General features: G+C 41.6%; 1 protein-coding gene across 9 annotated transcripts in view; it reads left to right on the top strand.

The window, feature by feature from the left end:
• KDM5A (lysine demethylase 5A) overlaps positions 1-17,327 on the top strand; it is an 86,278-nt gene extending 68,951 nt beyond the window's left edge. For 7 of the 9 annotated variants that reach the window (XM_082422061.1, XM_082422058.1, XM_082422062.1 and 4 more), the window contains one exon: positions 7,406-17,327. In XM_082422061.1, the coding sequence (XP_082278187.1) occupies positions 7,406-7,612 (207 nt within the window). In that variant the 3' untranslated portion in view covers positions 7,613-17,327. Of the gene's footprint in view, positions 1-16; positions 5,384-6,860; positions 6,943-7,405 lie in introns of those variants that run through there. The other 2 variants (XM_082422060.1, XM_082422057.1) reach the window with 2 other exon arrangements.
• Positions 17,328-17,838: the final 511 nt, after the last annotated feature.

Genomic DNA, 17,838 nt, shown 5'->3' with positions numbered 1-17,838 from the left:
CACATGTTTAATTCAGTTTCTAGAAACATCTTCAGTTATGCGGCTCTTAGTGGAAGAAATGTTGTGTTTTAGAAATCGTATACGTGGTGGTCGTCCTGACCGAGCGGAGAGAAGCCATGTGGTACCAGGAGCAGTGCGTCTCGGGCGTGGGCACAGCAGGGCTCAGAGCAGTCGTGTCCCTTCCCTGCAGGGTGCCTCGGGGGACTAGACATCTTGTCAGTTAGCCACAGTGGCCCGAAAAGTCCTGGGCCGGTATCCTAAGAGCTGTGGCAAATTGCATTGAGTTCAGTTCTGAAGACCTAAAACTAGGGGGTTAAATCTTCCCTTTTGGTCTGTGTCTTATCCACACCCAGCCCTATGTATACTCTCCTAAATAGAATATGATTGTTTTCACATCTCTTGCAAAAAATAAAGACCTTTAAAGGTATTATTTTTAAAATGTCAGCCCTCAATTTTAAATATTAGCAAGGATAGGATGGTCTTTCTTAAGGTAATAATTGATGTTATAAACTTCTGAGAAAGACAGATGGACTTTATGAAAAATCCTAGTTCATTAAATGGCTGAAGGTATCTATTGTAGTGTTCCCATCAAGATTATTAGTAAATTCATGGTTTTAATTTTATTATCTCCTTACACCACTTGATGTTTAGAATTTTAATAGCTCCTCAATTTGAATATATAAACAATAAACACAGCTGCATCACTATTCCCTTACTTTCCTCCTCAGTTAAATACTTGTTAGAGCTTGAAGAGGTCACCTTGTCCAGCCTCTTCATTTCACAAATGATGAAGCCAGGACTGAGTGAAGATAAATGATGTGACCAAAGTCACAGAGCTCATTAGTGGCAAAACCAAAAGTAGAACCCTGGCTCCCAGACCAGGTGCTCTCCGCTAATATCCCCACCCCTCCGGTAACTGAGATGCAAGTACAAAAACACAGTGCAAAACTAAATGACACATATTTAAATTATACTTACTAAAGGTTTTCTACTCACTTTTGGAAAATGAATAGATAGTGAAATATATATCCCATAGTCCAGCTTTCCGAGGACCACAGCTGTAAATATTTTAGTGTGTTTCCTTCCAATTCTTTTTCTGTATAGTTTGTTTTATATCATGTCATACTGTCTATTCACTTTTGTATCTGCTTTATTAGTTTCGTAAGTATTTTTCTATATTATAAATATTTTGGTAGATACATTATATGTGTGTGTATTATTATTATTATTTTTTGCGTGTATTATTTTTATCTTTCATTTGAATTTATTCTCATCTGAATGTGTTTATTAAAGAGGCTGATGACAGGTTAACTCTTTCTCTTTGGGTCTGAAGTATTAGCAGCTTAGCGTTGGCAGGACCTTCTCCCTTTTCTTCCTCCTTTAACTAATTGTATGGCAGCTGGAGGACTGGCAACAGGATATGTTTCTTTTTCAAGCTTTCCTATCGTCCTTCCTACAGTGTTTATATCCATCATGAACCTTTCTGTTTTTTTTCTCCTTTTCACTTAACAACCTCTCCCCTCTCCTCTGTTCAGCATTTAAAATACAGTTCAGTTCATCTACTATCCCTGTTCTTTTCCTGTAGCATATAAACACTACAGGCAGTTTTTTTCTCATCTGCCATAAAATTGTTAACACATGTCCTGCTTCCTCTCAGGGTGGTCAAGGAGTAAGGTGAGATCATCTATATGAAAGCACTAGTTAACCAAAAATGCAACTTAAGTGTTAAGATGTGATCGTTATTTTTAGATGAACCCTGAGATTTGCTCCTAACATTATAGGTATTTAAAAAAAAAAAATCTAGAAAGGGGAATCCCCTGGAAGTCCAGTGGTTAGGACTCCACAGCGCTTCCACTGCAGGGGCCCTGGCTTCAATCCCTGGTTGGGGAACTAAGATCCTGCATGCCACATGGCGTGGCCAAGAAAAAAAAAATCTGGAAAGTTATCTACATTTTGATGGAGCAAAAGTAGATTTAGCTGAATATTTAGAGAAAATGTCTATTGTTTAAAACATACAAAGATTTGTACACATTAATTTGTTAAGATTAGTACAAAAATTGTCAGAACACATACACAGGTGAGCAAGTGTGCCTTAACCTGTCAATAGCTACATGAAAGAAACTTATGAATGATGTATTTCTATAATGTGTTTAATTTTAAACAAATTATTTCAGATTATAAACATTTTGTCCGTCATTTCTGTTTTGCAATTTTTATGGTTCTCCAAGGCTGTTTCTGACACCAGTTTTACTAAATGGAAGGTGTGTTTCTTTAGAAACTTGGTAAAGAATTTTACAGCTTTCTCAATTTGAAGTATAGTGTTTCTCTAAGGAAAACAAATTAATGCATGGTACGCATCTTCAGAACAAAAGGATGACAAGAAAAGAATGTTTTTTAAGGAAGTCTGTGTTCTTTAAATATCATGTAGCAAAAAACCCACACAACTTCTTGGGTTCATTTATATTTAGGTAAATGTATTCTAACTAGTAATTACTATTATTTTTACCAAAAAATGTGCAGATTGAGAAAACTTTGAAGGATTACTTAAATGTACCTAGCTTCAATTTCAAGATGTTTTAGAAAGAAAAAAGAAAAATATTATCAGAAAATGTAAAAGGTTTAAAAAAAACCAAAACTGTCTCTTCCATCATTATCAAATTCAAGTTGAAATTAATTTTAAAAGTAATAATGAAGAACTATTTTCAAAAAATTAGTTTTAAGGTTCAGAATCTTTTTCTCCGTGAACTTTGCCACTTTCATTCGATCTTATTGGTACCAAGAGTAAAACGAGTTAACTTGAAGGAGCAAATTCTTTCAAGCTAATATTTAAGTAACACTTTTTCTGCGTTAAAATAAATATTTAATCTTACTTATGAAAATAGATTTTTTTCCCTTTACTTTTTTTTAACCTTCTTACTGTGGGCTTTTTCCTTACCCATTACTACCTCCCTAAGAAGTTTGGCATGATAAATAAAGAGAAACTATGTTTATAAACTTCTGTCTCTCACTTTTACTATTTGTTAGCCACTCTGATTTTTTTTTTAATAAATAAATAAATTTATTTATTTATTTTTGGCTGCATTGGGTCTTCGTTGCTGCGCACGGGATTTCTCTAGTTGTGGCGAGTGGGGGCTGCTCTTCGTTGCGGTGCGCGGGCTTCTCATTGCGGTGGCTTCTTGTTGCGGAGCGCGGGCTCTAGGCGCGCGGGCTTCAGTAGTTGTGGCGTGTGGGCTCTAGGCACGCAGGCTTCAGTAGTTGTGGCACGTGGGCTCAGTAGTTGTGGCTTGCGGGCTCTAGGTGCACAGGCTTCAGTAGTTGTGGCGCACGGGCTCAGTAGTTGTAGCTCACGGGCTCTAGAGCGCAGGCTCAGTAGTTGTGGTGCATGGGCTTAGTTGCTCCGCGGCATGTGGGATCTTCCCGGACCAGGGCTCGAACCCGTGTCCCTTGCATTGGAAGGTGGATCCTTAACCACTGCACCACCAGGGAAGTTCCAGCAACTCTGATTTTAAAAGATTTTTGTGGAGAGTTGTCTCAGCAAAAGTATTGCATTATCAGTGGCTTTATCATTCATATCTCCTTGTACCATAGGTAATCAAAGGTTGGATTACCTAAATGAGGGAGTCACACACACCGAGACACACAGACACAGACACACGCAGAGACACACACAAACTGGTGATGTTATGATAGGGTAACCAACTGTCCCAACTTGCCTGCGACTTTCCTGGTTTTAGCACCGCAATTCCTGTGTTTTGGGAAACCTGTTAATCTTGGGCAGACTGGGGGAGGGTTGGTTACTTATTGTTAAGATCACCAAAAAAAACATACACGGGGATTGTGAACATATGTCATACTTGATTAAATTGTTTTAATTTTGAAATCCGGCTTTTGCAAGAAACTTCGGTGCAAAAGAGATTGAATGCCAAAATCAAAAGAGCCCAGGTGGGTAACTAAGCTAAGACTGTCACTAAATCACGAGGCTTTCTTTTTTCCCAGTGCAGTAATATGCGCTAAGAAATGAACAAAATATAATGTGCCAAATATTTTTTCTTTAGTGTAAATATGAAATCATATAGCAAAACATGAAATGCCAAACTAACATTATATTTCTCATTTAAGCACACATTTCCCCCAATCCAAACCCAGTACGCTATTTTTACTATAGTTAAATGTCTTATCAGTTAATATCTGAACAGCTCATTGCTGTGAAGTTTTTCAGTAATTACTTTTTTTTGATTTGATAAGTATATCTCCCAGAAATACTGAAAGGGGAAATGACTATTAGAACTTACTATGCAGTTAGCTGAATTCTTTGTTCTTGAGTGTTCAGGCTACTGCATAGTCTGCAGATTCAGTTGACATTCCAGACAAAAGTAGAACTGGATTTTGATTGTAAGTAGATGAACATGATAGGAAGATATTCGTAAAGAGAGCTATTTTTTTTTAATTATTTATTTATTTATTCATTTTTGGCTGCGTTGGATCTTCGTTGCTGCGTGTGGGCTTTCTCTAGTTGTGGCAAGCGGAGGCTGCTCTTCGTTGCGGTGCGCGGGCTTCTCATTGCAGTGGCTTCTCATGTTATGGAGCACGGGCTCTAGGCGCGCAGGCTTCAGTAGTTGCGGCTCGCGGGCTCTAGAGCGCAGGCCCAGTAGTTGTGGCGCACGGGCTTAGTTTCTCCGCGGCATGTGGGATCTTCCTGGACCAGGGCTTGAACCCGTGTCCCCTGCATTGGCAAGCGGATTCTTAACCACTGCGCCACCAGGGAAGTCCAAGAGGGCTATTTTTTCCCTACTAGATTATTAGGGTAAATTGTTGTGTAACATGTATAGGCTGGGATAGCATCTCAAGAAAAGTTATATACATTTTTGGGATGGTGGGAGAGCTGGGCTTAGGAATGGACCTCTAGCCAAAATCACAAAAGGAAATGTTGTCTTCCTTATTTGAAAGACCGCAATAGATGTGATTTTGGGAGACCGGAAGCCAGGGTGTGTAGTGCACAATTACATTCTAAAAGACATGGGGCCGCTTTTCTCGGCCGCAAATAGTGGTGAATTGGTAACACTCTTACCCGGTGGGGGCTGGACTGGGTTAGATAACTGGAGGCAGGAGTAGTTACCTGTTGACTCAGGGGTGTCATAACCAGGGTGGCACCTCCAGGCTGGGCGGCCCAGAGAAGCACAGCTCTCCCAGTTCCGCTGACCAGCTCCAAATAGCTGGACAGTTGGGCTGAGCTCACCCCCTGTCAGATTAGCACTTTATAAATCTTCACCGGCTGGTAGCTTCTGTATTTTTGAGTCATTGTCTCCCTTTTCTGTCTCCAGGACAGTTTGCCACAGCAGGGACATTTAGATCGGTTGTTTTCTTCACTGCACAGACTTCAGAAGCTAAATATCACACAGACAATTGCAGAACAAAACCAAAATTTATGTTAGGAAGTAATTAAGTCACTCCGAACTTACAGAAAGCAGGATCACATAGTGCCAGCGATGGTCAAATTTAGAATATTTAAGAATTACCTGGGGAGCTTCCCTGGTGGCGCAGTGGTTGAGAATCTGCCTGCCAATGCAGGGGACACGGGTTCAAGCCCTGGTCTGGGAAGATCCCACATGCCGCGGAGCAACTGGGCCCATGAGCCACAACTACTGAGCCTGTGCGTCTGGAGCCTGTGCTCCGCAACAAGAGAGGCCGCGGCAGTGAGAGGCCCGTGCACCGCGATGAAGAGTGGCCCCCGCTCACCGCAACTAGAGAAAGCCCTCGCACAGAAACGAAGACCCAACACAGCCAAAAATAAATAAATAAATAGCGTTCCCTTAAAAAAAAAAAAAAAAAAGAATTACCTGGGAGCTGGTCACAGTGCAGGATCCTGGTTTGTCCCCCAAGATATTCTGAGTCTGTAGGTTTGGGACGGGTCTCAGCTACACTTTTAACAGACGCAACAGGTGATTCTGACGCAAGTAGTGCCGCAGGCAGTTACTTGAAGGTGCAGAATGTTTTGTGGAAAGTAGGATAGTGAGTAGAGCCAGGAGACTGAGATCTTAAAAAGAGCCTTCAGTGTCCCAGGCTGTGGACCAGGTGTCTTGCCAAACATTATTTTACTTGATCCTCTAAATAATCCTGTGAGCAAGATTTGATCTCCATTTTACAGATGGAGAAATGGAGCCTTAGGGAGATTAAATGACTTGCCTCAAATTTTACACCAGAACTCTAGGAACAGTGAAAGCAAAAAGATTATTTTGACAAGTGATTTCTCCCACTCTCTACTAAAAACCTGGAAATTACTAACAGGAGTATCACACTTTTGATAAGTTTTATAGTATATGGACACTGATTTTGAAAACTACTCACTTTTCCTGAGACTCGTTTCCCTAGCCCAAACCTCCTGCCTCTGTTCTTTCTCATAAGCTGTACTGAAGTACTTAATTGATCACTTCATACGCCATACTTTGCCCTGTTTTCTGGCAAAGCTCATTGTTGTAAGTGACTTCGACGTTGCTAGTGAAGTTATCAACTTTTGTACTGGGGAGAGAAGGGCAAGTAGCTCTTTTATATTAAAGGTTCTAATCCGCCGTGGCATAGCTGTAAAAACTACCCGAATCAGCTGCCAGACAGGAAAGCCCCAAATCACCGCACTGTTAACTATATGCCCCAGGCTTAAAGTCACCAAACAATAGTCCTTTTCTAGCCTCCTATAATCACAATGTTCTCTGAAGGGTCAGAGCTTGCCTGGCATCTGCCACTGACCTATCAGTTACCCAGACTTTAATTTTAAACCTCAGAGTGATCTATTGACCTGTGTCTTTGACTGTTTTAATTGGTTAATTTGTAAGATTTGACCTCTGATATTTGCTAACTTTTTATAGGGAGTTGTATTTGTAACGGAAGAAGAGAAGAATAAAAAATATTAGTTTAAAAAGTGGCCTATGTGACTGCTTTTCTAAAAAGGTATTTAATGCTCTTAGTACTTTGGCTTATCTCTTTGAAATAAAGCTAATACACAGGATTGCCTTCACATTGTTGTACTCTTCTTTTCTTGATTGATAATTGCATTGTCTTAGAGCCTAGAAATTGTTAATATTAGCTAAAACTACTTGGCTGCTCTATTAGAAGTTCCTTTTTTGTCAAATTTTCTCAAACATGTTTCTGCCTCACAAGGAGCCCCAGGTATTTATGAGGTAATGGAGTACCTAAGAGGCCTAATTTTGTGGACATATTATGGAAAAAATAATTTGGGGGTATTAACTTCCCAGCTTCTTTCTTTAAAAAATAACCCCATAAGAAGTCATTGTCTGTCTCTGGGCATCCCAATTATTTGCTTTCATTTAAGCCAAGAAAGCTCTTTGGTTTGCTTGTATTCCAGGCTTAATGTGTATGTAACCTAAACATTCCCCGATCTTGTCTCCAACAGGTAGACTGGGTGCAGTGTGATGGTGGCTGTGATGAGTGGTTTCACCAAGTTTGTGTGGGTGTATCTCCAGAAATGGCTGAAAATGAAGATTACATCTGTACAAACTGTGCAAAGAAGCAGGGGCCGGATAGCCCAGGTCCAGCACCACCTCCTTCTTTCATAATGAGCTACAAACTACCAGTGGAGGATCTTAAAGAGACCAGTTAGCAGATGCTGGGTTAGTTTGGGACATGGGGGAAAACGGACCACACAGAGACCTTAGTCAGTAGAGTGGTTTAGATCCACTCAGAATGTTGCTTCCAAAGACGAATGGCCTTCTGAGCAAGTCCTCCCAGCCGACTTCCTCTTTGCATGGACGTGGGGTCTGCGTTCTCTGTCAGCACATCTGGGCCGAGGGTGTCTGCTTTGGTCCAGCAGCCAGTGTTTCAGTTCGTGTCTCCTCTGAGATTGCTTGTCACATTAAGGCCAGACATTTGAGCTCCTGGGTGGCTGGCTGGCATTAGTGCATTGGTGTGCTGGCAGGGCATGTAGGATGCAGCTTCTGGCCAGTTGGTACTAGTTAGAGGTTTGCAGCCAGCACCATCCAGAGGTGCTGATCACTTGGATCTCCTTAGTTAGGCCAGTGGGAGAGGAGTAGAGTAGCAGTTTCCTTCCGCTCTGCCCTGGCATTTGACGCCCTACACATCCAGCTAGGAGAGGGCCAGGGCTGAAGTTAGTCCTGTTAGAGGCCATGGGTAGTGGCACAGCCTGTAGACCTCAGCTCCATGTGCTTGTTTGTACCAAGAAGAAAACCCCAGTTGAGAAGGCAGATCACCTCATCTTCCTAAGGAGGAGGATGGCATCTAGTTCAGAAGTCTGACTAGATAGGATTCTGGGAAGAAGAGATTTTATTTCAAGGCAAGGAGCCTTTTTTTGGCTTTGAGAAGTCTTGCTGTCTTGGGTCTGCATTTTAAAGAAGAGCAGGTACGTGGATCCAGGCTTCTGCGGTAGCAAAGAAGACAAGTCAGAATGTTTGACTGAGCCACAGCGGTGCCTGCTTTTCGGGGAACCCTTCATTCACAAGCGCACCGGGTGCCACCAGGCTTCAGGCGTGGCCCCGAGCAAGACCAGCAAATAACAGCTCTTGCCTTGCAGCCCGGCCCCCACTGGCTGTGGTTTCCAGGACTGGCCGTTTCTGACTGTGGCCCACGGCAGATGCTGTCGCACAGCACGTGGCTTCATCAGAAGACGTGGGCTTAGAGTACCTCTGGGTGACAAAGTTGTTTTAGTAAATCCATTTTTAAAAAAAAAGAAAAAAGGACTTGTTTTTACTTTTTTCTAAATGTCTCTGACTACTGACTGTTCTATAAATAGATTATTTTTCCTTTTTTAATATACATATATGAATATATAAATATATATATATATAAATATATATATATATATATATATTTACCGTTACCAGCAGCTTATGACAGAGTTTCAGCATCAAAAATCCATTTGGGGGCTTGCTTTCTCGTCTTGCTTTTTAATAAAGGAATCCCATTCCTTCCTTGTAGTACAAGGAGTTAGCACTTCCTTCTCCATCCTAGCCCGACCAGATCTTCCATGTTGGTTTTGTTCAAATAGGTAATTATATTTCGTTTGTGTGTTGGGACTTGTCCCTTTCTGTGGGGAAACCTGGTCATACTGTATCTGTGATGGTAGTTCTGTTTTGTACGTGAAAGTTTGGAACTACAGTGCTGTGTTCTCCCTCCTGTTGTGTTCTGTGTCCTTGTGAAGGTGTTAGGTAAGCTGTATGGAAACTCTTATTAGAAGGGGACTAATTTTTTTTTTTAGGACAAAAAAACCCAAAAACCCACCAAACAAACTAAAAATGGTGTTTTGTCTTCACTATCCTGTGTCCCTTTATTTTAGTTTAAAGATCTGTGGTTTGACTTAAATTCATCAGTTTTCCTTTTAAAAGGGGGGAGCAGGGTGGGCCCAGAGAGCAGCTTTTAGTCTTGTCTTCCCTTTTTGCCCCGATCTCTTTTAAAGAAATGTCTTCTAGTAACTAGAAGTGAAATGTACTGTCCAGTCACAGTTTGCGTGGGTATGAGATTTAACTCAAAAGGCATCTTACTAAAAAAAGCAAAACCTTTCCTATGAAATCCAGTTTCTGGAAATGCTTTCTCTATGGTTCTACTACCTAGTTTTTAGTCACTTCTCCCTTAATATCATATAACATTTTGAGTGTCTTGGCCTGTTAAGAGGTTCATAAGTGTTGGTGTGCATGGGTCTTAAAATCTCATCTCAAGTGTGTGTATGATTTAAGATTTCAATGGAAATTACAAGGTAACTAAGTAACCAGTTTCATAAGTTATCATTTTGCCAGTCTCTCAATACATAAAGATATTACTACTTAGTTAAGAATTTCATCTGGTTGATATTATAGAAGAAAGCACAATGTTTTTTGCCTTTCGGTCTTCTCTGTAAAAGTCTTCGCAAGTGCTCGTGGGTTAAAAATTGAATGCAGTCTTAAGTGATGGCTGCCCGGAATACACTTAAAAATACCTTGTTTTTCCTTTATTCCTCGGCTATCAGTGGAGGGGCATGAGGTGCTGAGAAAGACAGCTAAGGTGCTCTGCCGCTTGGAGTGTGCTGGATGGATAGAGGGCTGTTGAGGGAACAATTTATGTTCATAATAGGTATTTGCCTGCATATTTGACTGAGAAAAAAACGCAAGGCAGTCTCCAACTATGAATAGCTCCCTGTTTATCTTCGGACATTTTGAAACTCAAATATATCGTTTAATTGATACTGTGGGATTTTCTGTATTTATTTGAAAGTCACAGAGGATTTGGTCTGACTTTTGACCATTTAGACCAAAGGTTGAGAACAGATGAGAGACAGTTAAAAAAAAAGAAAGAGAAAAGAAAAATATATAGAAATGTGTAATTTTGTAATGAGTGAACTAAGGTTCATCTGTTAAAGAAATGATGATGTTTTTTTCACTTAGAGGAAATTACTTATTTTACAACTTAACTCCATTCTGCGGTATTGTAACCTTTCATATTAAAACTTGATTTAAAATGTTTCTTTACCCTTCCTATCTCCTCAGAGTCGCAATTCTTCACCACTCGTTCTTTAACTTATTCGTTAATTCTTTCAAAGGTATTTCTCACTACGTTCATTATAAACCATTTTGGCAAAGGTTATAGAAAGGAAGATGAAAACTGGTAGGTCAAGAGTAGGTCCTTGGAACCACGCAAGTGCAATGACAGCTGTCTCGTGGTCCTTCCAGCCGGGGTTGGCCTCGCTGCCTGTAGTGACCCCGCAGAGATGTGTGGGGAGATGCAGGGCCAGGCTCCTTCCCGAGCTGCTGCCTCCCAGCTCTTCCTGACTCACACGTGGGCATCATGGAACAACAGCTACTGCACGTCACGCTTCAGATAATTGAAACGGCAGATGTGAAACCTGGGTCGCCCGCGATGTACTTGAATAATCAAAACCCCAGCGAGGGCTGACCTGTGAGATGAGAACGATTTCACCCGTGCTTCACTTCTCTTCTTTTGTCTTCGACACGTGTCCAAGAAATGTCAGCTTGCTTGTTTCTCTTAATTTTTAGATTCTGATGCAATTCAGTGGATGTAAGAGAAACTCCCTACTTGGCAATATTTTAATTCTACAGTACATTTGTGCAAATATCAGCCAGTGCTTAAAGTAGGAGGGTGAAAGGGAAAACTGAGAAAGCCCTTCTTTCAAAGGGAGGGATTATCCACCTTTTAAGGAGAAAGTGGCAATTTGAAGTGGGATTTGAAAATTGTGGGAAAATTAAGCAAAGTCCCACACATAACCAGGTTCAGTAAAGGTTTACATATGAACTAGCTTCATGTGTGTGTAAAAAGTTGCTTTTGCAGTACGTCCTTAAGTATAAATTTTTAAAAGTAGGCAATTGGTTTGCCTTTTACCTTTTGAAATCCCACCTTTTTTGTTGTTTTTAATTAAGGCATATCATTACTTTGGATGTGGATGTGCCATGGCATTTAGTATTTACAGCATGAGAAGGAAAGAATGGATATTAATATATTTTGGAATTCTAGTCTTCTCTTGGTCTGGATCATATCCAGTCACCACTATGCAACGAATGATGTGCACTGGGAAAGGATGTGACGGGTTTTTAAAGATGTGTCCTGCTTATTCTTACTTTTGCAATACTCCAAGGTGTCTAAACAGGAATGTCTTTTGTAAGCCTCAAGACCTATTGATTATTCTCTTACATGTTTATTTACCTGTTAGTGAGACACTTAAATATAATACGGACTCTGATTTACCAGGGATTTTGGTGGTGCCTTATGAAAAGTATAACTTTTGATTTCTTGTTTTTTTGAGCATGTTTTGCATTTCTTTTGTTTTCTGAAAGAATGTTAGGTATGGTTATTTGCATTACATCTAAAAAATTTAAAAAATTGTGTGTGTGCTCAGGTCCCCCCTACCCTGTCATTCACATTGGTGGCAACTCTAAGTGGTAACCAAGTAAAGGTAGATTTTGGTAATTGATCTGAGAGCCACTTTTAACCTGTTGCAGAACAGTTTCTAATGTGCATTTGCTCTCTATAAAATAAAGAACTGGCCTCAAATAACTTCACCAGTGGTGTAATTAGCCTGTTAAATTGCTGAGAATAGTGTTTTCAGAAAGCGTGAAGTAGAAGAAGTGATTCCTGCAGATTTCACCTTTCTCTGTTTTCAGCAAGAGTCCAGCGTCTGAATGAAAATGTTCAGACATTTTCCCCACCGTTGATTTCTTAAGCGGTTTATCCCTTTGTAGCGAACCAGTAATAAAAGCAGGAAAGATGAAGAAATACTTCCTTTTTCCTTTGGCCTCCTAGTACTTAAAACTAGCTCAAACTGCACCTTACACTTCAGAGAAGTAAATGGCCCTTTTTTTCATTGCCAAGGTTATCAGGTCATGCAGGCGTGAGGGACAGATCATTGCTGAAAATGTTAAGGTTCTGCCTGCAGTGAAATTGGCCTCAAACATGAAGTGTTTGATTGTGTATGTATGTGTTAGGGAGGAGAATTAGTGGGAAGAAGGAGGAAGAAAAAACTGGTTATCTCAACTTGGAAAAGAATTTTCTTGCCAACAACAACAAAAAAACCATGAAATTTCGTAAGATTGACAAATTCTTTTCTTTTTAAAAGTTGTGTGGAATCCACCCAGTTTAGATCACGTATTTCTTGGGGCCTTGGCATTGTGGTTGATACCAGTACGTTGAAGATCCAGAATCTCTTCATGGGAAGCTTAGCCTTGCATTGGGAAGTCTCAGATAACACAACGAACGAACAATACAGAAGAACACACTCAAGGACTGTATGCTGTGACCAAACAGTGGAATTTGGAATTTCTTGACTCTTCTCACCTATTTGCTCTTTAAAGTGTGTTTCTGCCCTGCTTTTAGTAGGCAGAAAGATGATTTAATGTTTCCATGTGACAAAGTCCCATGAAATTTCTTTACTAGGCAAGGATTTTCTCTAAGCTCGTCTGTGGAGCCAGGATGTATCTTTGTTAATGCAAAATAAAGATGGCACAAGCAGCCTTAAAGATGGTTTGGTGGCTCCAGCTGGTGAACCTCGTAGTAAGGAACTCTGGTGAGTTGCCAGGGACATAGGGGTGAGCTCAGAATCTAATGTAGTTTCAAAAACAACACCCCCTCAAAACAAAAACTTCAAAAGCCCAGGTGAGAACTTCAGGGTTACATAAGAAAGAATGCTGGATTTAGGAATGAACTGATCTGGGTGTTAGCTCTTTGTATGACCTTCTGTTGCTTACTTCCCTTTTTGGAATCTGTTTCCTACCATGTGTGGGTTCTTGTGGATACAAAGACATTTAAGTTACAGCCCCTCTCCTTGAAGGAGGGTAAGACAGACGTTTCTAAGGATGTCTTACAAAAACTTTGATGGAATTGAGAAGGGAGGATAGTAGAGAGGTTTTGGACATGTAATCCAAATTCCCATTCCGTACTCCTGAGGAGGGAACACGCAGGCTCTGCTGAATATTCTGTTGTTAGAAAATTTAAGTCTCGGTCACTAACGTTCATATTAGAGCACACCCATAGTCTCCATTTGGGTCTGAATTTTGTGGAGTTCATCATGCACTTTGACGTGTGCCCCAAGACCAGCATCTTGCTGTGCTATTCAGTAAGACGAGTGTATCAGACACGTTCCGACAGACCTAACCGTGCCCCTCCCTCCTCCTGAGTTGGTAGCTACTTGGCCTTAGTGAGAAATTCTCCCTCCGGCCAAAGCGTCGTCCCCTGCCCTCCTCATTCTGGGCCGCTTTCTGCTGAGACCAGTAGGCCACCCGGGCCCTGGTGGCTTTAGTCTCCTGACTGAACCCTGCCATCCTTTCTACCTGGCACTAAGCTTCGTGGTTGGTGGTTTCTCCATCACTCTGACCCTGCAGGACCTCATCCCCTGTCGGTTCCGCCATCCGATGTCGTCGCTGCTAAATACTGCTGAGTACACGCCCTTGATGGGTAGCTCTACAAACGGACTCAAGGAGGCCGGCTCTCAGAGCAGGGCAGCAGCCCTGAAGGTCCAGCAACCCCTTCCATTCTTAAAGACACTTGAGACCTTGGTCTCTTGTCCAGTCCCCATCCCACCACCTCTCTTCCCTCAGCAGAGGCCTCCCCTGTAACACGGAGGAAACTGAAGCCAGCAGGAGGGCTCAGCATCCACATCTGTCTCAGAACAGGTGTCTGTCCTCTGGCCAACACAGACCGTAGGCAAACGGGCGAGCCGGTGAATCCCATCCCACCTCACCTCCTCAGAGACCTCGCGCCCTCCCTCAGTGCATACGCTCAGCTCTCTCCCTCTGACGTGCTCCTGGACCCTGTCTCCCTGTCCTGCCCTCTTGGTCCTTCCTTTGTAGCCAAGCCCCGTTCGTCCCCCCACCTCACTTTCAGATCCCTCAATCTACGGTAATCTGGACCCTCCTCTCCACGTTCCACTGAGGCTGCTCTCACGGAGGCCATAACTGACCACACGTTGCCAAGTCCAGTGGGCACTGCACTTCGTATATGACACCTGACACTTGTCCACTCCCTCTGGGAGACTCCTCCATTGGCTTCTCGGCCACTACTTTTTCCTAATTTTTCTTCCCTGCAGCTGCTCGTTAGTCTTCTTTTCTGTTTACCCTTCGAACGGTGTCATCAGAGGCTCTTCCTGTATCTCCTCCTCGGGTGCCCTCATCCCCCGCCCCCGCCAGCTAACACTTTAATTCGGCTGTTTCCCAAATCAAAATCACCTGCCCAGGCTGGCTTGCTTTGCTCTTTAATCAACTGGTAAACACTTCCACTTGTATTCGTTTTAATCACTCCAAACTGTTTGTGTCAAAACCTAAACTTACCACCTTCTCACCCCCAAACCAGTTCCTCTCTATACCCTAACCGAAAGCACAGCTCGGTGCCCAAGCCAAAATTCTGCGAGCCATCCTGAATCCTGGCTGACCGCTCGCTTCCCGTGAGCAATGAGATGGTCACTAAATCCTTTAGATTCACTCCCATCTTCATCTCCGTCTCCTCCGTTCCTGTTGTGATGCATCACTTAAGTTCTCACCACTCTCACCTGTTTTTTCGGACTAGTCTTTAGTCTGGTCGATCTCTAGTTCATCTTCCAAATTTCTACAGAATAAACCGTCTAAAGAGCCGATATGTTCACTGCGTTGTTCTACGGAATCTGTTCGTGTTTATCTTTCTACAGGCGTCTGCTTCCACACACTCGCAGCCACTGTACTTCCGACACATGGATTTTCATTTCCTAAACACGCCAGGCTTCGATCTCATTTTTGAGGGTCGGGCTTAAGTGCTGCCTCTTCAGAGGCCCCCTTCTCTCACAACAGCTTGTTCCGCTCCCTCGTGGGACTTTGCAGCATGAGGCATGATTGTTTACAAATTCCGTGAGAGCAGGGGCTTTGCTCCCTTTGTCTCCATACCCAGCACCTAGAACGGTACCCTGTGTACAATAAACATCCAATAACTAACTTGAGTGGCTGCTGGTCTGTGCCTGTGATCCTCGCTGTACATTCACTCTCACTCACCCTGTACATTACTCTGTGCCTTCGTACTTTCTCTTTCTTCGAAGTTCAGCACACCCCAAACCTCTGCTGCGAAGTCTTTTCCCATCACTCCTCTCCTCCTGATCTGATTTAGATGTCCTTTCATGGAGCTCTGATAACACTTAGATTTACAGCTTCTCAAAGTGTGGTCCCTGGATCCGTAGCATCAGCATCACCTGGGACTTTGTTAGAAATGCACATTCTTGGATCTTACCCCAGACCTTCAGAGTCAGAAACTCCAGGGGCGGGGCCGACAACCTGGGATTGAACAAGCCCTCCAGGTGATTGCAGTGCCTGCTGGCATTGGAGAACCACTCAGTCACTGCATTTGTATTTCCAGGATTAGCACAATGCCTAGAACAAGACTATTGTAAAGATCTTCCTTGCAGAGAACTGAAATCCATCTTCCTGTGGCCTTCTGCGGCAATCCTGTTTCTTTTGAGAATCTGAAAACCAGTTCAACTGCCCTTGTTTGGTAGCCTTTCAGTGTTTAAGGATAGCCATTATTTCTACTTCCCGACCTTCATCCTCAATCTTCCCGCTTAATATTAATTCTTTCTCATGTGCTGTGACTTTGAGTGCCTTCAAATTCAAACTCATTGGATTGATCTGAACAAACTCCAACGTACTTCATACCCACCTTAAGCATATATATTCAGAGCATCCTTTTAGCTTTCAAGCTACAGTTCTAAAAGTGAAACCATATGCCTGTATAGTCACCCCAACAAGGTGGCATTCACGATGACCATGACAAGCTTCCGTTGTAGAGTTGGGGATGGACAGTGGAAACCAAATGTGGTCCAAAGCTCTGTATATGCTCCATTTCAAAGAACCTGGCCGTGGTCACCTGCAAGTAATTTTGTAAAGTGGTTTCATATCACTGAATTGGTGGTTCTCAGCTGTGGTGGCACATTTGAATCGTCTGGAGAACTTTTAAAACCATTCCTGCCACTCTCGCCCCAGACCAATTGAATCACAGTATCTTGGAGTAGAGCCCAAGCAAGAGTATTTTTTGGAACAGCTTTATTGAGGTATAGTACCATGAAACTGTTTTATGTACAAGTCAGGGATTTTCAGTAAATTTAAAGAATTGTGCAACCATCACTCCAGTCTAACTTTACAATGTTTCCATCACCCCAAAAAGAAACTTCATGCCCATTCATATCACTCCCTGTGTCCACTCCCCAACCCCAGGCAGCCACAAATCTACTTACGTTTCTATAGATTTACCTTTTCTGGACCCAAGCATTAGGATTTTTAAAAAAGCTTCCAGGTGATTTTTAAAATGCAGCCAGGTTTGAGAATCGCAGTGCTAAATGCATGATAAGGAATCTGGTTTTTTCAGAACTGTGTGTAAGGAGGGTATTTCACACATTTTCACATTTTTTGTCTCCCTCTTAGCCGGCACATGTAACCATTACTAGTATAAGATCATTAACTTGATAATGGGAGTTGATGGGCCATTCTATTATTTTCCCTTTATACCTTGTAGTATCAAATTCAAAATTGCCTCCCATGCTCTCCCCAGGCTGTTTAAAAACATCTCTAGTCTTGCTTTTTCCACTTTGGTTCATGAATTAACAGTGACAGAAGTTCTCTTAGAGCATTCTCCCTGAGATGATGTCTCCAAAGATGATTGCAAAGTATCTGTGTCGATCCCATGCATAAAGTTACTTTCCTTTAAGAATCCTTCACATTGGTGTCTCTTTATCAGCTGTTTTGCTGTCTAACTTCTCTGCCAAATATAGATTTTTTTTCTTTGTAAATACGCTAATATTTCTAAAAATTTGGGGGGAAATATATTTCTTGTTTTTTAAATAAACAGTACATGCACATTTGTTTCAAAAATATTTTAAAAAAAGTAAATGAAAAGTCATCCTCTACCCAAAAATGACCACATTAAGATTTAAGCAAAGTTACTTTCAGACAGCTCCCTGTGTATATTTAGGTATGCGTATCTACAGATATGTACACCTTTACATGAATGTACCGCTTTGTAACTTGCTAATGTCAGCATTTGTATATGACAATAAATATAGATTTGTATTGTTTTTAATGGCTGTATAGTTTTGCATTCAATGGAATCTTAATGATTTTTAAGAGTTATGTATATTGAGGACATTATTTGTCTTGTGTTGCAAAATTTTGACCACCTTATTAGTCTTTTAACCTTATTTATATTTTTTCTTTATAGGCGTTATTAAATCTCATGCTGTAAACTTAACCTCTTTAATTTTATAATTCCTGATTTTCCTGACATGCTTAGAATGACTTACTCTCTTCTACAAGATAATAAAAATACCTCCACGATTTTGCTTAGTACTTTTATAGTTTTATTGTCTACACTAAATTTTTGTTC

This window comes from Balaenoptera physalus (genome assembly GCF_965194825.1).
Source record: "Balaenoptera physalus genome assembly, chromosome: 13".
NCBI classification, from domain to species: domain Eukaryota; kingdom Metazoa; phylum Chordata; class Mammalia; order Artiodactyla; family Balaenopteridae; genus Balaenoptera; species Balaenoptera physalus.
This window is presented reverse-complemented; position numbering and strand designations above follow the sequence as displayed.